Below are 26,080 nucleotides of genomic sequence, written 5' to 3'. Positions count from 1 at the left end.
AGGGCATCCCTCACTAGGCTACGAAGTCTATTTTGAACTCTTTCAAGGTAGGATAGACTGTTTTTTGCAGCTCCTGCCCAGATATGGCAGCAGTATTCCATCCTTGAACGTACTTGGCTTTTATATAGATAGAGAATTGCATCAGCAGTGAAATATCTATTGAAGCAGTAGAAGTATCCCACCATCTTTCCAGCGACCTTGGCAACAGATTTGATGTACATGTTCCATTTCAGACCAGGAGTAAAGGTCAATCTCAGAAGCTTGTCAAAACATGGAGCCTCCCCAAGACGAGAGCCATCCATTTCAATTGATTCCAGATGGGGATCAGAGCGTTGATGATGTAAAGATAGAAGCTTGGTTTTAGATGCATTAAAAGTAACCAGCCACGTCTTCCTCCACTGAACCACGCGCTCGAGATCAAAGGAGAGAGAATCAGAGAAAACTTTGTCATTTACAGCCTTTGATGTGTTGCCATAGATGGTCGTGTCATCAGCATAGATGTCAATGAATGATTTAAGTATATGTTTTGGGAGATCATTGATGTAGATGGGAAAGAGAGCTTGGCCCAGGATGGACCCCTGAGGGACAACAGCATTAATACTGTGGGCTTCTGATTTCTGCCCAATGTACCAAATGCACCAAACATTAATACTGTAACCCTTTTCCCTCTCCCATTGCAAAACTCATTCATGTTCTGCAGGGCAAGGAACAAAAGCGACAAAATCCACTATAAAACAACCAAAACAAACACTACAAACTAGCGATTGAAGATACAAAGAGCTTGAAGAATAAAAACTTTCTACAAAATAACTGGATGCAACAGGAATACTATTCCAAAATAACTGGAGTCGGCATTAAATAACCCGAAAAGGGTTGATATGCTGTAAAACAACAAAACCAAAATCTACAAATAAATATTTGAAGATATAAAAAAACTTGGAGCATAAAATCTATTTCCAAAATAACTGTATTCAACATTAAATAACTCGAAAAGGGTTGATATGCTATAAAGCAACCAAACCAAACCAAACCAAACCAAACTAATTCTTTCTCTCTGTACATATTATCACATGACCGTGTGTCATCTAATCTTTGAAGGGCCAGTGATAATTACGGCGCTTACATTTTTAAGTATAGCATCTATGTAAAGTTATATAACTTCTTACGCACAGCCTGACGTATACATTACCAACATTCTCATATCTCTACCATTATATAAAAGGAACTTTATAAGTGCGTGTGTGAGTTTGTGAGTTTGTGTGTGTGTGTGTGTGTGTGTGTGTGTGTGTGTGTGTGAGTTTGTTCCCTATGGACTTGAAAACGGCTGGACCTATTTTTATGAAATTTCACACAAAGGTACTTTATGTCCTGGCAGCTTTATTAGATAGGTTTAGTATCGGAATGTCTTTGATAAGTATCGATAGCCAATAATCAAAATAATCTGATGAAAGAAGGAATAGGTAATTTTGACCAAAATTAACACCTTACACAGCCGAACGGCACAAGCGCATTTAAGAAGTTTTATTATTACACAAGGCGAAAGGTCCGACATATAAAATCAGTAGTAGGTTCTTTTATATGACAGAGACACATTCAAAAAGAATGTTTCTGTTTAAAGTACAATTGAAAATTGAATAATGATACTTGACTTTTAAACTTAATTTCAAGCAATTATACCTTGCACAAGCAGTAAGGCCAGGCATATAAATTCAAAAGTAAGTTTTTTTATATGACAGGTGCGCGTTTTGAAATTAATGTTTCTGTTTAGAGCACAATTGAAGCATGATACTTGACTTTTGCATTTTAAAATTTAATTCAAGCTACGATATATAAAAATAATTTATAACATCAAGAGTAGGTTCTCTACAGTGCAATGTAGAGAGAATGCAATGTATTGTGAACCAAGTCACTGTGAGGAGGCATGTGAAGCTTCTTCCTGTTGCATTATGTTACATTCCCAGGCAATCAATCAATTTGATTGAAAAATAGGCGATTTCACAGATTTTAATGACAATAAAAATAGGGAGTGTAAAACATTCATTGATCATTATTTAATCCGGGGAAACATCGGGTCTCCCTGCTAGTATAAACTATTAGCTTTTCGTTACAAACAGGATATTCATCCTACCATTCATATATAATATGAGTTAAATGGATATACCTATTTCAGAAAAAATGGACTTACCCAGAGACGATTATTGGAAATTCCACTTTTGATTTCTTTATTCATCTGTGTATTAAAACAAGGCCGATAGCCATTAGTCGCGTGCTCTCATGTAATGAATGAATACGTGAATGTAGGATTGACATGAAACTCTTAAAGATAAACTAAAATGACCGAAAAATGGGCTGAAATGACTTAAATAAATAAAAAATAAATGACTTAGAATGACTTTAATGAATAAAGGATGAATTGAATGACCTTAAGAATGACTTGAATGCTTAAAAAATAACTGGAATCCTTCAAAAACAACTTGAATGATCTAGAGAATGACTTGAATGGCTTTGAGACTGACTGGTTATAAAGTAGGTGATCATTTTACATTAAATTAATACAGAAAAGTGATCCCCCACTTCATATCACAAAGTAACAAACATAAGTACAGCATTGGCCAAAAGGCCAAGAAAAGCTTAATAAGCTAAGAACAGCATCTATTAACAACAGACCTTTGATCTTAACCAAAAAGGCCAAGCAAAAAAGTGTTACGGACAGACCGACCGACGGAGTGACACCTCGAGGATAAGGGTTAAGAGTGTACAGTAGTCAGTTGAACAATATAGTGATCGTTAGTAAGAGAAATTTGATAAATTTTTTAACTTAAGTGGAACGGCTCATCAAGAACTTGTTTACATTGGACTTGAAGACAACCATATTGTAGTCAGCTGGAAAGCAGGAAAATGGAAGACAATTCCACAGGTGTGCAGTTCTAAGAAAGAAGCTTTGTTCATGGAATTAGTACTTTTATTGTATTGTGAGTACCTTTAGTACTCACATTACACATCAACCATATCATTCTCATATCATTTCTCTCCATGCAACACATGTCCTCAACCCTTGCTGATTAGTTTTCTTTTCTATACTTCACCCTGCATACACCTAATAAACTCTTCCTTTGGTCAACAGTGGTAATACTCTACTGATTGGTAATGGCAGTTCTCCCCCTCTTTTAAATGAATGATGTCACAAAATAATGAAGCCTAAATAAAGACCTGGTCAGAAATAGGATAGTTTGGAAATCAATTTCTTAAAACCGTCCAATGTCTGCCAGCATGTAAAACGGATGTTAAACTGCTGCTGCTGCTGCTGCTGCTGCTGTTGTTGTTGTTGTTGTTGTTGTTGATGATGATGATGATGATGATGATGATGTGCACAATGAAGGTTGTCACAAAATGATGACATCATCCAACAAATGAGATAAAGCGGTGAAAAAAAACATCCATTTTGATGTTTTATTTAGAAACCCATGTTTTCTTGCTTGCCATTGATATGACAACTGTCATGATCCCCCCTGTAAGTACTCAATGTCGTTCTAGAAACAATGACTACAAAAATATCTGGGAAACCAATGCCAACAATAAAATCTTCCAATTCATACAATATCATGATACTCATCATCATCGATTTAATGCCAATTTTTCCATACTGGCATGTGTTGGACAGCTTTAAGAAACTGACAAATTCTTTAGATCCTTGTGCGCCTAGTATACTACATACAATCTGTGGACCATGCTTGTTATCTTATTTTGTTTGTTTGTCAAATCACAATTATCAAGAAAGAAATATATTTACTTGGAAATGGATGACGTCATAAAGTATGAATGGTAATTTACAAAAAAAAAACAAACAATCTAACAGCATAAAGGTTGAAAGGCAGGTGTCAAAAGTATATACAGTAGAACCCCGGGATACGGTGGCACCAGGATATGTTTTTTTCAGGTTACAATGTGGAATACAGTGTTTTTCCGGCCCCTAGTTACTTTTGCCCCACCTTACAGTGTTATTTATAATGTTACTCGCATGGGTGCCTGGCGTTGTTTGGAGGTGTGTGTTGAGTAAAAAAAAAGAAAAAAGTGGTAGTAGGAAGGCAGGTTCGAACCTGTACCACAAAGGAGGAAAAGAATGGGGAAAAAACGTGACGTCTTTGCTGTTACGACCACCGCCAAACCGGAAGTGACGTAGGTTTTAATTAAGGCTAGACAATCGAAAAGACGGGATGACTTTCGAAAATATTGGCGAAAAAAGCGACCCCTCTCTGTAGAAAAGTGCCCAGTTGAGGGTGAAGAAATTAATATTTTTAGCCAATTTTTCCATATTTGTCACCTGAAGGATCGAACTTCAAAATGATACTGATCTTGTGAAAATCTGTCGCCTCTGTCGAAAGTTTTAGGCAGACATGCAAACATACATACATAGATTTATATATTTCTAGCTCAAATTTTCGACCCAAACCGATTAAAAAGCTTGCCCTATTTCTGAATACCCTTTATGTAAAAATTCAAATGTTTAGAACAGAAATTGTCTGAGTAATTTGGTAGAGACCACAGAGGTCAAATTAAAAATAAAAAATTTGACCCCTATTATGACCCTTTAACATTTATTGTTTTGGGCTCAAATCAAGTTATTAAGTTAGATCCATGCCCAAGGAACCTATATCTAAAGTTTCAAGTGTTTAGACCCAAAATTGGTGGAGGAGTTTGGTAGAGTTCTCAAAGGTCAAATCGTTGAACTTTGACTCCTTAACAGCCAAATTTCTGGCCGAAAACTGATGACAAAGATTTTCCCAAATCTCAGTACCCTGTATATCAAATTTCGAGTCTGTAGACTGAAAATTGACTGTTATTGTGTAGGGAAATGTACACAGACAGACAGACAAACACTTTCACTTTTATAGATATATGGATTTGATTATATACATGTCTATTATATATATTATATATATTATATTATATATTATATATGTCTATTATATACTGTACTGTATTTTTACTAATTTTTAATGCTATATCCTGGGGTTCTACTGTATTTTATTCTTCTGATCGTCCCTTTGTAGTAGTAAGTCTATTATATGCCTTTGAATAACTATAGGCTGGTTGAAATCGATGTAAATAATTGGGAAATTCGAACTGTTTCTACAAACAAGTGGAGAAAATTAATTATTGAAGGATGCAGAAAATTTGAGGAAAAGCGGGTTAAGTATGCAGTATTAAAACTTGCTCTCAGAAAGCAGGATGAATTTGCAGTTCCTGCAGACTTTCAACAAAAACTGAAAACTACAATCTGTGGCAAATTCCTTCTGTCTAAAGCTAGCTTAGTGAACTGCATAAAGTCAAACAAGGTAAGACGCGACCAACAATTTTATGAGGATGTGTAGCAGAAACAAATGAAACTTTTTTCTTTCACGAACCAATGCCTCTCCCCTGTGCTATTTGGCCACACACTGACCAATCAGGGGTACGGCGCATTGATCCTTTCTATCCCCTAAAGAATTTGGCCAGCATCCGGTTTGAAGAATAAGAACTCTTCCTTACGAAGAGAGACACCAAACGGAACGGACCCTTTTTCTTCACTCTATCCACCTCAGTGTTATTTCAACCGATATTATTCCACTGGAATAACTACCATATAGCACTAGGTAGTCGGAGTCCAGCTTTTGACTAGGAACATATTACCCAGTACCAATTCTCTTATGTGTTACACTTTATGAAGTTGTTGCGTTCGTCATTTCAGAAGCTTGTATGGAATTATTTATTTTCTTAGGTTGTGCCCTAAAAGCATCAAACCCCTAAAATGTGCTGCCACCCAGAACACCCAAGTACTTGTATTGTTGTATTATATGTGGACGGGTATGTAAGTCTGCAAGTGGTTTGACATGACACTCAAAGGTGTATAATATAGTCCCTCTACAGGAAGTACTAGCAAATTCCCCTACCACATTTGTGAATGATTATGCAAGGGTGTAGCTGGGTAGAAGAACTATATGTGCACATGAACGCCCGACATCAACCTGAAGAGGTGGCAAGCTTCTGTCAAGAAGTAGAAGTTATCATATGTCTTGTAAGCCCTTTCATTCATCCACAATTCTGATCTATTACTTCAAACGGTGAATTCTTCAACTTCTATCATTCTTCCACTTCAGTTGAACCATATGAGGATTTACTGATCTGGGCAGGGTTTTTGTTAAGTAGAACACCCAGGAAGGCTGAAAACCGAGAGAGCTGGAGAAAACTAATTGCCATGTCATCTTTGATGCTCTAACGGTCAGCCAGACCACAACAGAGAGAGAGAGAGAGAGAGAGAGAGAGAGAGAGAGAGAGAGAGAGAGAGAGAGTAGCTTGATAACAGTTTGATTATGTCTACATCTGACCTACGTTTTACTGTGCATGACACCTTCACTAAAATTAGCTCCAGTTCCATTTATGCGGTGGTTTGAAATAGTTTTAGAAGACGTTTCATAATTAAGTTTGGCAATATTACAATAAAATTATGTTTTTTTTCATATTTAATCTACTTCATTTGTAAAATAAATATTGTTTAACTAAATTTGAAGGGCAAACAGTTTGTTGTATCGTCAAATGAAAAACAATACAGATATAATAATATAGCATAGATTTATTCTAATAGGTACAATAATAGACGTCCGTGTAAGGTAGCAACTGATAACTGAGTTGGCAAGTTCGCTACGAGTTTTCATTTTCAACTTTCATCTACCAGTTTTGCTCTCCTTAAATATATGTGAATTGTAGTCACATGTTCAAATCACAACATATTACAACACAGTTTGTTTACATTTTTTAATCAGGTTTACTTATTTCTTCACTCCTTCAACAACAGTAAGAGGTTATGAACAAGTTTGAAGCTAAAAGTTAAGGAAACGTTCCATGGCACTCAGATTCAGAATGAATGCATGCACAACAGTTCTGGTTGACGTTTTAAATTCAACTGTCCATGCACACTGCAGTCAGATTGACATCTTTAAAAAGTCAGGAAAAAACTGTTTAAACAATTCAGTGGGCGTACATCCAACACAAAGTATTTTGATTAAATAATAGGTCAATTACATTGCGTAGCTGGCAAACTTCACGCACGTCAAAGCACAGGAGGTGCAAAGGCTCACCGATTTCCCGGAGGCTGCAATGTTCATCACCTTCATGAGGAAAGACAAAGGGGCAAGGATGAAGGCACTCTGGAGGATGATCAGAGAGGTTAAGTGGACAATTCCAGGGCTAAATATACCTACCAAATGTGATAAAAAGGGCCTGCTTTATATTCACCCCTCCCTATAAAAAGCCTTAAAATTAACGTTTCCCTTGGATGTGAGGGGTCTGGTTTGAAATGGTCAGTTTACAACTACGTTATTGACTGACAGTATCGGTAAGGCCTTTGACATCCTTATCCCCGAGAACTATAGACCCGTGTGCGACAAATATTATTAGGTAAGAAATCATGAATCTGAACCTAGCTAGTTTGAATACGAGGGGTATCAGATCCCAAAGCAAGGCTGCTTGCATGCTGAGGGATCTTGTGGCCCTTGAGGTAAACTTCATTTCATGCAGGGATTCCAGTGTGCTGACAGACGACTATGACATCTACTCAGCTTATGGCAATCTTCAAAGTTGTGGGGCATCTGTGCTAGTAAGTCTCATCCTATCTGCAACGGTAAACATAGTTCAAGTAGATGCTCATGGTCAATGTTGCCGTTAAAAGTGGTAAGTTCCGGATTGTTGCAGTTTATGTGCCCAATGTCGCTAGCGAGAGGGTTTCCTTTTTTCAGCGTGTGGAGGTGTTTCTCTCGGGTCCAGAGCGGGTAGTGTTAATGGGGGACTGGAATGCCATCCTAGAACCCAAGATAAATAAGGTCGGGGGAGGGGATAGTGAGGGAGATGTAGATGTGACATACTAGTGCGGCCTTCTGTCTGAGTACTTACCTGGACAGAATGTTAGTTAGAAGGGCTGATGTAGATTTTCTATTTTGTCCCTCATTCCATTGGCTAGGTCATTCGGACCATAAATTGATTATGGGTCATTTTAAGTTAAGTGATAGACCAAGGTTGGCTGGGTACTTGAAGTTGAACAACCTCGTTGCTGGAGATGGTCGACTTCTGAGAATAGCTAATGTCACTAATTCAGCAGAAGTTAGTGGGGGGAGGCAGTTATCAGGAGTAGCTGGTGGGTTAAGCTTAAGGTGATAAGTAGATGCTTTTGTGTCCAATGTAGCCAATGCCTTGCTGTACAAAGAATGAAAAAGCATGTAGAAGATAAGCTAACGGGTGGTGGCTGGGAGAATCCCCTAGAAATAGCTTTAGTCAAGGAGGACCTCAATTGCTTGGCTAACAAGCGATATAAAGGTTAAGTAGTTAGAGCTAGGTTAAATAGAGTCTCTAATGGAGCTGTTAGCATTGACACTGCTGAGCGCAAGGCAGCCTTATGCTGTGGCTCAGATGGGAAAATTCGAGAAGTGAAAAACTTGCAACTCTTTTATTGACTCGCAAGATTTGCAAGGGGTTTCGTGAGCAATTGGAGGAATGCTTCACCCAACCAACCAGACTCTGTGGCCAGGAGTCTGGAAGCTATTTAGTTGGCTCGCCCCGCCTTACTACTCGTGATTGGATGGCTACGGAGCGTGAGATCATTACTGTGTTGAAGCAGGTTAGCTATAACAAATCTCCAAGGCTCGATGGTCTGCTCGACAAAATGTATTTAAGGCTGTCGCCCATGTTTGTTCCTCTTCTGAAGGATCTGTTTAACCACTAGTTTGTTCAGAGATCCATCCCTGGGCAGGTTACCAAAGGAATGGTCACATTACTGAAGAAACGAGATCAGCATGGTGGGGAGGACTTTACTGACTATAGGCCCATCACTCTGCTAAATACAGAGTTGAAAATTTTGATATGAGTTCTTGCAAACCGACTGCAGGTTGTTATTGGTGACTTTGTCAAAGGGGAGATCGATTTAAAACGACTTGTACTTGGTACACACGGTCTTAGAGGGGATAGAAGATGACACAGAAGCCGTGCTGATTAATTTAGATCAGTTGAAAGCTTTCGATAGGTCGACCACAGTTTCTTGGAATCTGTTATGGAAACTGCGGTGCAGATAATGGTAGGCTCTCAGAGTCATTTGAAGGTGTCTCGGTTGGGGCGTCAGGGTTATCCGCTATCGCTTCAGCTTTATGTACTGGTGTTGGAGCCCTTCCTTCACAAATTCAGTGACAAGACGACGAGACCAGTCCTGTGCGGCATTGCTATTCCTGGCGAAAAACGTTCCACAGTGTCCACGTACACTGATGATATCACCATGTACATGTTGAGCCATAATGACATCAAAGCGGTGACTCAGGCACTTGCCAAGTATGAAAACATCACAGGGGCTGTTGCAAGGCTGTAGCAAGTCCGTTGGCCTGTGGTTGTGAGCCTGGTCGGGGGTTTTGACACCTTCAGGTAATTTCAGTTGGTCTGATAGCCCGGTTCATATTCTTGGAGTTTTGTTTGGACTAAAGGCTTTTGAGCAGCTCCTCTTCTTGCTTCTTTGGAAGAGGGGAAAGCCTTTTGTCTGTAGACATGTCTGTATGCAAAATCTTAGCAAGAGAGGCTTGGGGATGCCCAATCTGAGTGTCATCGACATGCTGAAAGGTTGGCTTTCCTCAGTCAGATATCATTCGAAGATTCTCCATGGGTCCCTGCAGTTGAGTGCTCGTTTCCTCATGTCATACTCAACCATGCCACTGAAGGTCGTCAAAAACCGCATGGGAAGATGCCATTTTTCATCGAATGCCGGGCCACCCTTCAAGCATTGTCAGGGTTCAATGACCTTTGCTCGGTCTAGGAAGAGATTATATCGGGATTTAGTGGTGGCCACCACAAAGGATCCACTAATGGAGTGGTTACATATTTTGGAGGAGGATGTCCGCTTGCATTGGAATTGGACACCAGGTCAAAGCTATTTAAACAACTCAGAATTCTCAATCACCTAGCGACTTGTCCAGGATGCACTGTCACTCTACAACAGACTCACCAGAGATGAAGGAAGAGAAGATGAGCTACCCTTCTGTCCATGTTACAACGATAATCAAGATGAAACAACGGATCATGCATTCTTCCTTTACAGTTGACTTTGGAGTCTGTGAGAGTATATCGGAGAAATAACAGCTCGCATGAACCCTGAGTGGTTGGTGCCCCCTGATTTGGCATACATTCTCAACAACATGGACCCACCGTTTACTATGGAGAAACGAATAGTGTTTCTCGCGATCCTAGCAGTAGCTAGGTTAGTGATGTCTTGACGCAATTCATGGGGTTGGATCTGTTTCTGATCGGAATCTGGTTGCTTACTTTAAGCATCAGTTTAAAGTAAAAATCAGATGTGATTGGAAAAGATTACATCGCATGTATTCCGATAGGAGATGGGTGCACAACACTAGTTTGTGCATCCAACGAAGAGCTAGGTTCGAATTTGTGTTCCCTCCTTAATGTATTGGACAGGTAGTGCTAAGTTATATGGAACCCAGCCCGATCAAAAGTAATTTTAGATTAGAATAGACAGGATAACCACTTAGAGGGGAAACTTTATAGGTTCTAGGCTAAGGTAAATATGAATGTTGTTTCTGTCTTCGTCTTTAGTTTTCTATCGGTACTAGGAGAGCTTCCAAAGATGCCCACTCCATCCTTTGTTTTGTTCCCGGTCTATTGCCCCTATAGGTACATTTATCTTGGAAGATACCGTCCATTCACTATGTTCCCATCTCGACTAATCTGTTTTTTGAATGATTACCCTTAGGTCCCCCACTCCCCACTAGGGAACAATCTGCTTGTTTTCGACTTTTTGTTGGAAAACAATGGGCATTCTACATATAGAAGTAGGTAGGAAAGGCCTTAGTAACTATTTAGTTGTTTTCTTTTTCTTTCTTTTTTGAGTGTCTTCTAGTTTGCCTCATTCCCATCATCTCATATTTTATACTTTCAGTTTGTACATAAATGTTAGGTTTTGTTTTGCTATAAAGACATACTTTTTTCTTTCTTTTTCTACAGAATTGTACATGAACATCACAGCATCTGGGGATATTTTAAGTACGTAAATGCCATGGAGAGAATGCGGTATTTTGGTGATAGTGATTAGTTTAGGAGCAATAAAGATTTTGAATAAAAGACAATTAGAGTAGTTAGATGATCCCCCGACTCCCACTTCTCCCTACTGGCATTGTGCCTAAGTGTGTTGGATCCCAAATGAGGCTCTGGTAGTAGATAATGCCAGAGCATACAGTGTAGTATCTATTCTGATACTACACTTAAGTTAATTTGTCCTTAATCAAAGTAGGGAAACCCTTCTATACTAAGAAAATTTTTATTTTTGCCTACTTTTAGAGCACCCCTTTTTGGGAAGCTGGTTTTCCCCCACACTGAAAATGACCTTGTGTCACATATTGCTTTCGTGGGGAAACAAATAAATACCGATAGGGAATTGTGTGCAATTTAATTTTTCCTGGTAGTTGCAAGGATTCATCATCATGACGGGCTCCTTGCCCGGACCAATGTGACTCTTCCTCTCCAGAGTTTCTTCTTCGATCAGCTGCCTCAGATCTTCAGGTTCGCAGTTGGCGTCGTGTGCTATTTGTTGGATGTACGTGGATCTAGGTCGTCCTTTGCTTGCACGTCCGTGTCGTGGAGTCCATAGCAATACATCACTCACCAATTCATTCTTACTCCTCAGACAATGACCAGCAAATCGTAGGCGTCTTTCTCTGATGGTATTAGATATGGCAGGTAGGTTGCCATAAAGTTGCTGCTTCGTGGGATGATTTTGCCAAGATATATTTAATACTGTTCGTAGCATACAGGTGTATGTGCCGTCTAGTTTTCTTTCTAATCTTTTGGTGAGTGTCCAGGTTGTAGAACCGTAAACAAGGACAGACTCTACCACTGCCCTGAAGAACTGCTTTTCAGTTTGTTAGTTAGTCCCGAAGTCCATATTGAACACAGCCCATCCAATGTGGCCCATGCTTTTGAGAAGCTATGTTGCTGCCCAGATACATAAACTCAGCGACTTCCTTCAGTGTTGATCCAACCAGAGCCCTGATCTCTCCTTTCACATTGAAAGTCATAAACTTTGTCTTATCCGCATTTATGTGGAAACCAATGTCATTTGCAGACTTTTCTAGCTTACGTAACAGTGTTTGCGCATCAGCAGTGTTGTTCACGAACAAAGCAATATTGTCTGTGTAATCTGCATCAGTTATGTGTGCTGATTGATGACGTCTGTTTCTGGATTCATTTAGGGTGAAGCCTAGTGTGTTGTGTATATCAACAGAGGTGCGAAGTACAAAGTCAAGACAGACAATGAAAAGAAATTGCAAGGATTGGGTACACAAATTTAGAAGAATTATGAGTAGGTTAAGAGATGATTATCGGTTTGTGTGAAAGAAATGTAAGATGAATGAAAATTCAGATGTGGAAAAAGTATACTTGATTGGCAAGGCTATTTTTTTTTAACTCACATTTACCCCTAACAAAGCATATATGGCCGCTTGGACATAAGGGGCTACTATTTGAGACCATGCCTAGAAAAGATTAACAAGATGTTGGTTTACGTTACATTTAAACGTCTGCATATTAGTACAGTCAGGGAAGCATGTAGCAGGAAGGGAATTCCAAAGTCTAGTTGTTCAAGGAAAGAAACAATTAGAGTAAAAAGTTTTCTGGCGTTTAAGAACCTCAACAGTGAAGGAGTGAGATTTTGTTGCTAAGCAGGTTTGTTAGGTATATGCATAATGAGTTCATCAGAGCACATTTCATTAAAATATTTATAAAACAGGTACAGAGATGCAACATTGCAGCGATGGGACAGGGGTTGAAGCTTAGTTGACAAAGTGGGACCTATTAGATTGAAAACTCTTTTTTGAACCCTATCCAAGAGGGAGGAGAGTCTAGTGGTAGATGCAGCAGCCCAGATGTGGCAACAATACTTCATGCATAGGTGAATAGTGGCCTTTTAGTGGTACAGGCTACTCTCAGGTGTAATTAGTTTTCTAGCTCGATAAAAGGAACCCACCTTTTTTGCAGCAGCCTTTGCAATGTCCTCAATGTATTTGTTCTAATTCATATTGCTCGTGAATGTTAAGCCGAGGTGTTTGAAGGAAGAATTCTCAGGTAGGGTGTATTTATCATGGATATCTGTGCTTGGAGAGGCATCTTGTTAAAGGAGAGCAGCTTAGTCTTACTAGCATTAAATGTTATCATCCATTTGCGACCCCATTCCACAATGGTCTGGAGGACATTTTCTAATGATTCTGGAGAACGTCTAATCTTTCTCTTATTCACAGTTTTAGAGTTGCTGTCCATAACTATCTTAGATGCTGTGGACCATTGTATGTGGTTTATGTTCATTCAGAAATAGATAGAAAATAATAATTACTGGTTTCTAATGCACTTCCAAAGAACTGGGTTTTTTCTACATTACAATCTTAACCAATACAATATTGAAAACTGCTGGGTCTTTCAGCCTCCAGAATTCTCTTTTGAAAAGAACTTTTCTCTTTTATCACCGGTTTTCTGTTTTGAACAAAAACACAGCTGCCCATCCATTCGAGTTTGGTCTTTTATCCCTGTGAAGTTATAGTCAACCACCTCAGCAGAAACAACCTTCTTAGTGACACACAATATGGTTTCCGCTCTGCAAGATCTACCGCAGATGTGCTGACGGTTTTATCTCACAGGATTAGTGAATCTCTTGACAAAGGCTTCCTTTCTAGGGCAATTGCTCTTGACATATCAAAGGCCTTCGACAAGGTATGGCATAAGGGTCTACTTCACAAGATTTCCAGCTACAGTATAACTGGAAATGTTTTCTCAAATCATTTCTCTCCGATGGGCTCATAAGAGTAGTGGTCGATGGACAAAAATCAGAGGCCTGCACTATTAATGCTGGAGTCCCTCAGGGGTCCATCCTGGGCCCAACTCTCTTTCTGATCTGCATTAATGACCTCCCTAAACACATACTTAAATCATTCGTTGACATCTATGCTGATGACACGACCATCTACGGCAACACATCAAAGGCTGTAAATGACAAAGTTTTCTCTGATTCTCTCTCCTTTGATCTCGAGCACGTGGTTCAGTGGGGGAAGATGTGGCTGGTTATCTTTAATGCATCTAAAACCAAACTCCTATCCTTACATCATCAACGCTCTGATCCCCATCTGGCATCAATTGGGATGGATGGCTCTCGTCTGGGAGAGGCTCCATGTTTTGACAAGCTTCTGGGTTTGACCTTTACTCCTGATCTGAAATGGAACATGTACATCAAGTCTGTTGCCAAGGTCGCTGGAAAGATGGTGGGATCCTTCTACCGCTCCAGAAGATATCTCACTACTGTTGCAATTCTCTACCTATATAAAAGCCAAGTATGTCCAAGGATGGAATACTGCTGCCATATCTGGGCAGGAGCTGCTAAAAACAACCTATCCTGCCTTGACAGAGTACAAAATAGACTTCGTAGCTTAGTGGGGGATGCCCTTTTCTCTACCTTGGAACCTCTCTCCCACAGAAGAGATGTTGCGAGCCTATCCTTGTTTTATCGTTATTTCCATGGCAAGTGCTCGTCTGAACTCCAATCTCTGGTCCCCCCTCGCCAATCTTTCACGAGAAACACCCGTCTAGCCGAATCCACTGTGAAAAATTTCCCCCACTCTTTATCTGTGCCTAAATCAAAACGTGGATTCCATGAACAAAGCTTCTTTCTAAGAACTGCACGCCTGTGGAACTCTGTTCCGTCTGCCTGCTTCCCACCGGACTACAACTTGGATATGTTCAAGTCCAACGTTAACAAATTCCTAATGAACCGCTCCCTTAATTAAACACTTCATCAAATCTCCACACTAACGTAATGTACTTGCAATAACCCTTATCCCTGAGTGGCTTCTGGGCTTTGATAAGTGGTGACCAGTGTAAAAAAAAAAAAAGTTTTGAGAATTCTTGCAGTTAGTCTGCCTTTTTTCCAATAAAACTAACCATGCCTACCGCTTCTTCTTCTCCTTCTTCTTCTTCTCCTCCTCCTTCTCCCAGTCCCCATATATCGACAGTAGACAGAGCAGACGTTCTGTCTTTTAGAGATGAGTGTGTTAGAAGAATTACTACTACACTCCCCACTGATCCTATGATCACACATGGAACAGTGGGGGGGGGGGAATCCTTTGCACTGTGTGCTTCTTTGCTGCAACACAAACATCAGAATGTCATCAGATGAGGCATCATCTTCATCCACACTGGGTGTCTACTCACTCAGCATCTTATTGATGGTTACAAATCTCACTTCTACTCTCCGAAAGAGTATCAGAGCAGGCCATTGGCGGGCTCGATCCCACCATAGGTCGCAGGTCTCTCACATTGCGTGGCACTCCATCAACTGATATATTCTGTATACTGGTACTCCATACTTTGTCGTACATTGTTTGTATGGAGCCTTTACTCACACTTGGTCACCTGTTTTATAGACAATTTGCTGTTGATTGTCTATCGATGCTGCTGTTTCATCAATTCGTTTAAGCCATATACAGTACTGATAGACCATCTTGGCAGGTGCTATAGCAGAGGACAAGTCATCCTTCGGCATAATGTTGTACCAGCCTTCAATATAGTACACTGTTTTCTGGTTGCAATCTTTTTTACACTTCTGTCACATCGCTCAATGATTCCGTTACTGGTGGGGACATATGCACAACAAAATCAAAGTCTGATTCTTCATTCATCCATGAAGGCTTTAAGCAAACTGCTCCAAAAGGCAGTGTCATTATCCATTAGAATTTCTGACAATGGACCTCGTTCATAAAAAAAGAGTCTTTAGCTGTTGATTATACTTTTTGCATCTTGTCAAGCAAGGCGTCGCCAGGTGGTAAACCTAGCGGGGTTGCAGCCAATCAATGTCAAAAAATGGGCTCCATCGTAATGAGTGATATCCATCACTATTCTATACCATGTTTGTTTAACATTTAAAGTTCCCTTTGATCAGTGTATGAGTGACGGATTGATCGACTGACACTCTTCGCATTCTTTGATGATGGTTCTCATGATGGCTTTGGAAACCCCATAGTTAATTTGTTTCACAAAGTAGAGTGTCCGTTTCACGCCAGGATGACCGCTTTATTGGTGAACAATTTTGATCTGGCCCAACCTGACCGAGTTCATGGATGCAGTGCAGGCAGGCTACACAGACTCAGTGTTCCTCTTAATTCCATCAAGCCACCACTGAAGTACTCTCTGCCTTGTTTGGGCTAGATTTGACCAAGAATACATCCCTCGATGGTGCATATTCCTTCCCCAATTTCATTATTGTATCAAGACATTGTCAGATGAGCATCTCACTCGTAGCTTTGATTCATATCCTGGCTCTGCCGGTAAGGATATTCGAGACCCATTTATGGCCACATGCTTAATCGGTGAATAAGTGCAAAGTGGTCATCTTCCAGAGGATCGTCGTTAATTCCTTTGATGATGGCATCGAGTTCTGCTAGGTTGATATGTTGGGAGTTCTTTTCTGGATGTAACAAGTATACATCCTCTATCACAGTCCCATTATATATCAATCACACACCAGTAGCGAGAGAGCTTGCATTGACCCAGACGTTAAGATCTTTGCCTTTGATGCGCTATTTGCCTTGTGCCGGCTCTTCTTTGTAGAGTCTGGTTAGGACCTCCTTCATCATGGTGTTGAGAGGGGCCTGATTTACTTTGTCATCCCACCCTGTAGTGACATCAGGTGCTCTCCTCTTGATGAATGCCACAGCAACACAAAACCAACCACCCACAGGAAGGTGTCCAACCAACTTGCCACATAGTGAAAATATATGACTTCTCCAATGCAGAGCATTATCCTTCCCCAAACCTGCAAACCAAGTACTCGCGCACCATCCTGCAGTCTCTCTGGTTCTTTGCTAGGAAGTCCGAAGTTATAGAGATACTCCTTCACATGTATTACAGGTACAATACTCTCATCGACATACATATCATCAATATAAGTGGATGTTGCCCACTGTATGAACTTGTACTTTGTTAGGATAGCATCAATAATTGTTTGCATAATGAATGGTGCCACCATGTGGGTCAGGCAATACCTCTGTCCCTTGATTAATACAGTTTGATAGAGCCATAGTGACTTGTGCATGCTTACTTGAAGGTATGCCTTATGAAGATCTAACACCGACACATTCGATCCCACTTGCCACCATTCTCTTAATTTTCCGGTGCATATGTCAGCGTGGGCTGTAAATGGGTACACATGCTCATTTAATTCCTGATAGCCAAGCACCAGCCTCACCTTTTGTTGGTTCTGCCGAATGACTGCCATTAGTAGGATCCTTCTCTGAGTACGGAACCAACCACCCATTATTAATCCAGACTTGTAGCTCGGTATCATAGTCTGTGCAGGCTTTTTTTTGTTTGCAGGAATGTTATGCTCTGGTACTCTGTTGCATAATTTTTGTGGCAGCTGATTACCAGACCACTTCCACAACATAGCCCAGGTTCTGGTGCATTGGTCGAACACCACACAAAAGTCAGGCTGTTCCAGCTCTACTGTTGCTTTACTGTTGCATTGCAACTGCATTCTGCTGGTCAGAGGTTGAATGCTGGTCCACAAGCACATAAGGAAAAATTCTGCATCTCCTGACTGCTGCAGCAACAGGCTCCTCTACTTCTGCCTCCTCCATCAAGGGAGCCTGGGCAGTCGCAAGAATCTGCTCCAGGATCATCCATTACATTCTGGAGGATCCCCACAATTGTTGCCTAACGGAAATGGGGAGTCCTGACACGAAAGCACAACTGAGCCATCAATCAGAGGGGTTCTTTTCTATTAACCATACAAGATCCTGTAGGTCACCTAGGTATTTGTCAACAGTTTCCCATGGGCACAAATAATGAGAGACAAAATTCTCATATGTCACAAAGGGGCCCGACATAAAAGCCACAAGGAGGGCTCGTTTTATTTGCTTCAAATCCACCCTCTGGTCATGGGTTAATCTCCCATATACAGACAGCGTGCCGCCTCTCAGTCTGAGTCGAAGAATATGCTCAATGTTGCCAACCCATACATTTTGCACACTTGTTTCAACCATTCAGACACTATTTGATCACATGAGACGCCATGAAATTCAGGAATCAGACGAATATGGAATGCTTTGCCTGCCATTTGTAAGCCGAAATAGTTTGAAAACTACTAGGTCCTTCAGATTCACCCCTCAGAACTCTCCTTTTCAGTTTTCTGTTTTGGTCAAAAGCACAGCTGTCTATTCATCCGAGTTTGGTCTTTCTCTAGGAATTTTCACGGTTAGTCCGTCTTTTTCCCAATAAAACCAACCACACTTACTGCTTCCTCTTCTTCTTCCTCTCCCAGTCCTCGCATATTGACAGCAGACAGAGCAGACATTCTGTCTTTTAGAGTTGAGTGCGTTAGAAGAATTACTGCTACAAATATTTATGCCCCACCCAGCCACATCAAACCTCTATTTCACATCTTGGGAGATGGTAACGGGGTTAAAAAGTTGAAGTGTTCTGTATCCTGTAATAGGGTGTGATTTTGAATTCTTTTTCTTTTTCTCTCAGCCCTCCACCCAATGGTGTGCAGTGGACTGTTGGTGCCCTCGTAATGCCTGGAGCCAATTCCTTAATTGTATGCTCCAAAAACTCAAATATAAGTCCTAGTAGCGAGGAGAAATATTATGAGAAAGGGAGATGATAGGAAGATGATTTGACCCCCCCCCCATATTAGATGCCCTGAGTCACTAATCATCCCCTCCACGCCATAATCTCCACCCAGTAATGTCCCCACCCAGCAATATGTCTCCACCTGAATCACACCAAATAAATACAACTCTGTATTATTCTCAATTAATACCCTCAGCTAACCTCACCCCTTTAAAAAGAGATTCTACTTTTTTTTAGGTTATTATATAAGGTGCAAAATGGTCCATATTTTAAAGCAATTACTTACACCTTTTGTTTTTTTGTTTTGGCTATGGGAGGTAAATTCTGTAAGTTTTTTCTTCGGGGGAGGGAGTCTACTGTTTAAGGCTAATATGTGTGGTTTTACGACCTTGCCCAGCAGACATAGGGGTAGTGGCAAAAAGACTTAGTTAGCTGTATTCTAGGTTGGCAGTATTTTGCGTGAACAGTCGACAGAGATGGCAGAAATTTTCTGTTTCTAAACCAGACCTTTTATTTTTAAGCGAAACCGGAATTGGACAGACTATTTCCCTAAATTAGTTCATAATTAAATGATACTCTAACTTAACTTCCAAATCTGACCCTCAAGATCGCCATGGGCATAGAATATGTGCCTATATTAAAGATGGCTTTCCATGTGGTAGGGACATCTCCAGAGAAGATCGTAACTTACCCTAAATGTGCTTCCATGTTGCACTAGCTTACACTACCACATTTATAGTTACTCTCTATCGCCCCCATAACATTGGAGTTACTATCTTTAAAAGCATATCTGAGAAAATTGACCAAGTTCTATCAGCATATCCTTCAGCTAACATTCACGTATGTGGAGACTTCAATGTTCATAATGTGGAGTGGTTGACCCACTCAAACAAGACCGATGATGAGGGGAGGTTCTGTCATGATTTCTCCATTGCTTATGACCTCACTCAGATTGTTCACGAACCCACCTGTGTGCCCGACAATGATGGCCAGTATACGAGTCTCCTAGACCTTTTTCTCACAACTTGCCCTGAACTATGTTCAGTTTCCATTCTGTCTCCTCTTGGTTGTATCAATTAAGATAAAAATGAAATGTAATAAGTCCTCAGACATACCTCTCCATCGTACAATATATCGATACACTATGGCTGACTGGGATAGTTTCTGTACATTTATATCGGATCTACTTCTGCGTTCCATGTTTAAAAAAAAGGATGTTTCCTCTATAGTATCAGACCTGACGGAATGGTTAATTGTAGGTATAGACCGTTTCATACCCTCGAAAAAGTTCCAGCAAAAACCTAACAGCCAGCCATAGTTTTCTCCAGAATGTGCTGCTACTATTGCACACAGAAATCACTTTTTCCACTGCTTCCAACGTAATAGATGTATGGAAACTAAAGCCGCTTTCAGGACTGCCAGCAACCATTGTAAGAAAGTAATAAAGAATGCAAGAGAGTTATATGCTCAGTCCGTCAAGTCCAAAGTAGCTGAGCAGCGGCTTGGTTCCCACCAGTTTTGGCAAATAGCTAACAGAATCCTGAACAGAAGCGTGTGCTCTATCCCAACTATCATCAAGGGACCTGAGTTAATCTCGTCAGCATTAGACAAAGCCAAACTTTTTGCCAAGAACTTTGCAGCTAATTCTACCCTTTGCGACCAAGGCCGCCAACCCCCAATATTTCCTCCTGTATCAGAAAACATGCTATGGGATATACAAATATCTGTATGTGATGTTGCCAAGCTAATCAAAACCTTGATTCCAATAAAGCAACCGGCCCTGACGGTATTCCAATTATAGTACTCAAAAAACTTAAACCAGAACCAGCACCCATACTTACAAAACTGTTTAAACGTTGTTTTAAGGAGAATAGCTTCCCATCACCCTGGAAAATCTCATCAGTATGCTCTGTATTTAAGAATTCAGGTGATCGTTCATCCCCCTCTCAGTACAGGCCAATAAGTCTCCTGTGCGTCATGAGTAAGTTGCTAGAATCTGTGTTAAATAGAGAAGTAATCAACCATCTCAGCAAAAATAACCTTCTTAGTGACACACAATATGGTTTCCGTTCTGCTAGATCTACAGCAGATGTGCTTACAGTTATATCTCATAGGATTATCGAATCTCTTGACAGAGGAAAGCTTTCTAGGGCAATTGCTATTGACATATCAAAGGCCTTTGATAGGGTATGGCATAAAGGTTTACTCACAAGATCTCCAGCTATGATATAGCTGGAAATGTCTTCTCAGTTATTAAATCATTTCTCTCTGATAGGTTCATAAGAGTAGCAGTTGATGGGCAAAAATCAGAAGCTCACAGTATTAATGCTGGAGTCCCTCAGGGGTCCATCCTGGGCCCAACTCTTTTCCTGATCTACATTAATGATCTTCCAAATCACATCCTTACATCATTCGTAGACATTTTTGCTGACGACACTACCATCTATGGTAGCACATCTAAGATAGTAAACGATCAAGTTCTCTCCGATTGTCTCTCCTCTGATCTTGAGCACGTAGTACAATGGGGAAAGGAGTGGCTGGTTACTTTTAATGCATCTAAAACCAAGCTTCTATCTTTACATCATCAACGTTCTGATCCCCATCTGGCATCAATTAAAATGAATGGCTCTCATCTTGGGGAGGCCTCAAGTTTTAACAGGCTTCTGGACTTGACTGTTGCTCCTGATCTTAAATGGAATACGTGCATCAAATCTGTTGCCAAGGCTGCTGGAAAAATGGTGGGATCCTTCTATCGATCCAGTAAATATCTCACTGCTGATGCAATTCTCTATCTATATAACCTGCAACCTCTATCTCACAGAAGAGATGTTGCGAATTTGTCTCTGCTTTATCGTTATTTTCATGGAAAGTGTTCGACTGAGCTTCAATCTATGGTCCCCCCTCACCAAACTTTCATAAGAAACACTCATCTAGCTGAAAACACTATCAATAATTCTCCCCACTCTTTATCTGTGCCTAAACCTAAACATAGATTCCATGATCAAAGCTTAACTGCACACGTGTGGAATTGCCTTCCGTTTTCCTGCTTTCCAGCTGTCTATAATATGGTTGTCTTCAAGTCCAACGTGAACAAGTTTCTGATGAGCCGTTCCACTTAAGTTAACAAATTTACCGAACTTCCATTACTATCGATTACTATATTGTCCTTTTGACTACTGTACAATCTTTAACCCTTATCCTTGAGTGCCTATCGGCCTTAATAAGTGGTGACGCCTATGTAAAAAAACAAAAAAAAAAAAAAACTGCTCTAAAAGATTAGAATGGGCTGAAAACGGGGTGACGATTAAGTGTTAAATTCATATACGAAATTAATCCCCACTCTAAATTTTAAAATAAAAGGTTTCTTTTTTGTTTGTTTATTTGTTTGGCACTTATGAATAACGTTATTATTTAGAAAGACATTCTTAACATGGGGAGGGTGTTTTGTAATTATTCTATACTTTCACCTTACTTTTAACAAAAAAAAAAAAACAATTGTAAAACTTGAATTTAATTTGAAAATACTATTTTAAAAAATAGCACGCTAACATAAATGCATAAGCACCATTTGTTTCTTCTTCTCCTTGCCAGGTTTTAGAGAGTGGTCACACGTAATCGCCTAAAAAGTAGAAACTCATTTTTTTTATGCAGGCAATTTTACAAAATCCAGCTCCTCCAAACGAGTCACTCTAGATTGAGATAAAAACTACAATTGGGTACTTGTGCATTTTTGGTACCGTGCAGAAATAATAACGTTATTATTTTGAAAGCCTTTCTTAACATGGGGAGGGAAGGGTGTTTACTGTTTCGTAACTATACTGTGCTTCCACCCAACAATTTAATAATAATAATAATAATAATAATAATAATAATAATAATAGCAATAAAAGATATCAGGAAGCTTGAATTTAACTTGAAAGAAATAACGCGGTACCAAGCATTGCCTCAATCTAGAAGGATTTCTCTTTAACAAATTCTCTACAGTTAACTACAAAAAGAACTCACCTCTTCAAGTTGGAGGTCTTCAAACCAGTTAGCTATTCGAACTGAGGGTTGGTATGTATTCTTGCCAATCATTCTCAAATTTACTGATAATAAGCGAAAAATCACAATATTATAAAAACAATTGTTTATTTTAAACTTGGAAAAACTAATAATTCTTTAACACGATGCTGTCTCCATAGCAACCGACTGCTGAACGCTTCTCTCTACCAAGGTACAAAATAAATTTTAAATCAAATATGAAATCAATGATATTAAGTTTTTTTAATTTTTTATTTCAGCAAAATAAATATTTTTATTATGTAAAATTAAAAAGATTATATATTTTAATTTTCTTTTAAATTTTTACTTACGTCATTCACTGCTGGAATTTTGAGTGAATATGATTTGCAAAATGAGTATACGAAACGAAACGAAATATGAAACGAAACGAAACGAAATTTAGTACGGAAAGCGTAAATATGCACGTTTACAATGTAGAGTTTGGGTTGCCCGAAAAAACAGGAATACACGAGGCGACTAAAGGCGGCCATAACATTTTTGCGTTTATGCAACGTTCGTGTGGCTTTTTCCATACAGAATCAGATTACATAGGCTTATTTTTTAATCATCGTTTGTTTTCTTTCTTTTGATTAAGTAACTATGCGGTTGTTTTTAAAAATGATTGTTGTTTTATGTGCATAGAGAGTGCGACGTGTTACTACGTCACTTTGTGTTGAGTGAGTGTCGTCGTCGTTGCCTCGTCGGCCATAGTGACTGTGTTTATTGTGTGAGAGAGAAGTTAAAAAAAGAAAAAAAAAAAAAGTAGAAAGACTGTAGAGAAACAGTGGAGCTCACACCCCTTTTTTTGATCAAGCCGACTCCCCGACACGAGCAATGACTTCGGTGACACAGAGAAATATCGGCCTGGTACAACGGAAAAATATCGTCGGTTCTGAAAATTTCGACCCAGACGTCCAAAATGCCGACCAACGTCACATAGAAGACGATGAGATCGACCACGACTCAAAAGAGACTCGACTCACTTTGATGGAGGAAGTACTTTTGCTCGGCTTAAAAGATAGAGAGGTAAATACATACATATACATGGGAACACTGGTTTGATCTAAAAAAAAAAAATAAAAAAATAAAAAATAAAAACATAGATATTTAGATTATTCTCCCAAACTTCGACCGATGTATCCTCCGACCTTCTGCAGGTGTATCTGCATCAGAAAGATTTTTTTTTTTTTTCGTATTTTTTGACGATCTGCCCCAGCGTAGTATAAACACCCCCAACCACCCCATGTTAAGAACGGCTTCCGGAATACCCCCCCTCCGACTTCCCCATGTTAAGAACGGCTTTTGAGGTTGGTGAGTGTTTATTCCGAAAGTCGTTATTAACATGGGAGGTTGAGGTGTTTATAATACGCTGGAGAACATCGTAAAAATTTACCGTTTTTTTTTTTTTTTTTTTTTTTTTTTTAAATTGGGTTGAATTCTGGACTTGCACCCATATTTTTTCTTTTTCGAACTTTAGAACCTGTATATTATAATATAACTACAAGATTTAAAAAATGGTATTTATGCAGAATAATACGAACCGTTTCTTTTTTTTTTCTAAATCTATGTTTATTTATTTAGGTGCTTTTGCACTTATGTTACCGTGCTATTTTTTTTTTAAAATCGTATTTTAAAGTTTTACTATATCTTTGATAAATTGTTAGCTGAAAGTATAGTTACAAAACACCCTTTCAATGTTAAGAATGGCTTTCTAAACGTTATTTCAGCATGGTAAGTGCACTGCACTGCAGAAGTACCTTTTTATGATTTAAGTTAAATTCAAGATTTACAGTATCTACTTTTTATTAAATTGTTAGGTTATAGTTACCAATGTCCGTATTCTGCACAACTATCAAAATAATCCCTTACTTTGTATAGAACCTATCCAGTCTATTTAATATATTTCATTTTAAATGCCAACAGCATTACAATTGTTTCAGAAAAAAAAAAAAAAATCCAAAAATAAGATAAACAAAACAAAAAAAACACGCAATATTTATGTGTAATTCGTTAGAAACGGTTCGACGAAGGTTTCCAAGTTCAAAAAGATAGCGCTGAAGATCGGAGGTTACATCGGCCGAAACGTTGTGATTATATAAAAATCAAGATGAGGACAGTAGTTCAAACAATACCCATTAACCTTGACGTATTTATTTATTTTTTTAACAATTTGTTAAAAAAATAGCGTTTTTACTCCCTTAAAAAAAATAAATCAATCTTCACTTGATTTGTTTTTAGGAAATAAATTGATCCAATTATGAAATTCGAAACTGACTTTAAATCCTTTTCAACTGTTAAATCGAACATAATTTCGAGTTAGAATTAAGTTTAAGGGCAAAGATAAGTAAATAAAAATAGTTAATAAAATAGTATTTTTATTTGTGTACGTTTTCAGCGTCCCAAATTCATTTTTTTTTCAAATACGTTATTTTATTCAATTTATAGTTTAAAAAAAATTATATTGCAATTTAAGGTGTAATAAAAAATATTCATAATATTTAATACAACTTTATATATTTATTTGCTACAGTTTTTATCCTTTCCTTTAGTTGTTAAACATTTTTTTGTTGTCTGCTATTGAGTCTTTTTTTTTTTTTTTAATATTAAAGTTAGAAAAATCTAAATACTTAGTTCTTTTAATGAATGGCAACTTTTAATATTCATATCTGTTACATCTTAAATTTTAATTTGGATTTTTAAAAACTATAAATCTAATGATAGTATAGATTTTCAAAAAATGGATTTGATGTACGTTAAAAATGTACACATACACAACCTATTTTTCGACCGCGCCTCGCCTCTGTTGTATAATTGAATTTAAAAAATATTTAAATAGACACTGAAATTCACTTTTTAAATTTATGAGAATTTTTTTTTTTTATTCCAATTTTCCATTTTAATGTTAGTGTTTAAAGATTAACCCCCCCCCCCATGGCGGACGATATTAATTCGAAAATATTTGGTAACAAGTTACAACAACCGAATAATGGCGACCACCCAAAATTAAACTTGGGTTCCTGAAACAAAGAAAGACATTTATATACATTGTTGCTTTTTATTTTGGTGAAAAGTGCACTGGGGGACCACTCGAAGACCGTCAATGTGCACTGGTTATTCAACCTGCAAAGGATGTTTATTCCGAAAGCCATTCTTAACATTGGTAGGTTGGGGGAATCCTTATTCCGAAAGGCATTTTCTTATTTTCAACCACCCCGTAATCAACTTCTTAATGGTAAGTCTTACTCTTCGGGTGGTCCTCCACTCCCCCAGTGCATTTCACCTTTATTTTTTGTACTTATGCAGAGAAGGTACCGTGCTGAAATAATGTTATTAATTAGAAACCCATTCC

At 38.9% G+C, this 26,080-nt stretch overlaps 2 protein-coding genes across 2 annotated transcripts in view; one reads left to right on the top strand and one right to left on the bottom strand.

Annotated features, from left to right (window-relative positions):
* LOC145276746 (cilia- and flagella-associated protein 161-like) overlaps positions 1–22,882 on the bottom strand; it is a 174,255-nt gene extending 151,373 nt beyond the window's left edge. The window contains exon 1 of the mRNA XM_080127977.1: positions 22,693–22,882. Coding sequence (XP_079984103.1) covers positions 22,693–22,764 — 72 coding nt within the window. The 5' untranslated portion in view covers positions 22,765–22,882. The remainder of the gene's footprint in view (positions 1–22,692) is intronic.
* Positions 22,883–23,125: 243 nt separating this feature from the next.
* Positions 23,126–26,080, top strand: part of LOC145276745 (Golgi phosphoprotein 3-like) — a 114,165-nt gene continuing 111,210 nt past the window's right edge. Inside the window, exon 1 of the mRNA XM_080127976.1 lies at positions 23,126–23,757. Within this exon, the coding sequence (XP_079984102.1) occupies positions 23,566–23,757 (192 nt within the window). The 5' untranslated portion in view covers positions 23,126–23,565. The remainder of the gene's footprint in view (positions 23,758–26,080) is intronic.

Source organism: Euprymna scolopes, chromosome 5 (genome assembly GCF_053919585.1).
Source record: "Euprymna scolopes isolate OS-2025 chromosome 5, ASM5391958v1, whole genome shotgun sequence".
NCBI lineage: Eukaryota > Metazoa > Mollusca > Cephalopoda > Sepiida > Sepiolidae > Euprymna > Euprymna scolopes.
This window is presented reverse-complemented; position numbering and strand designations above follow the sequence as displayed.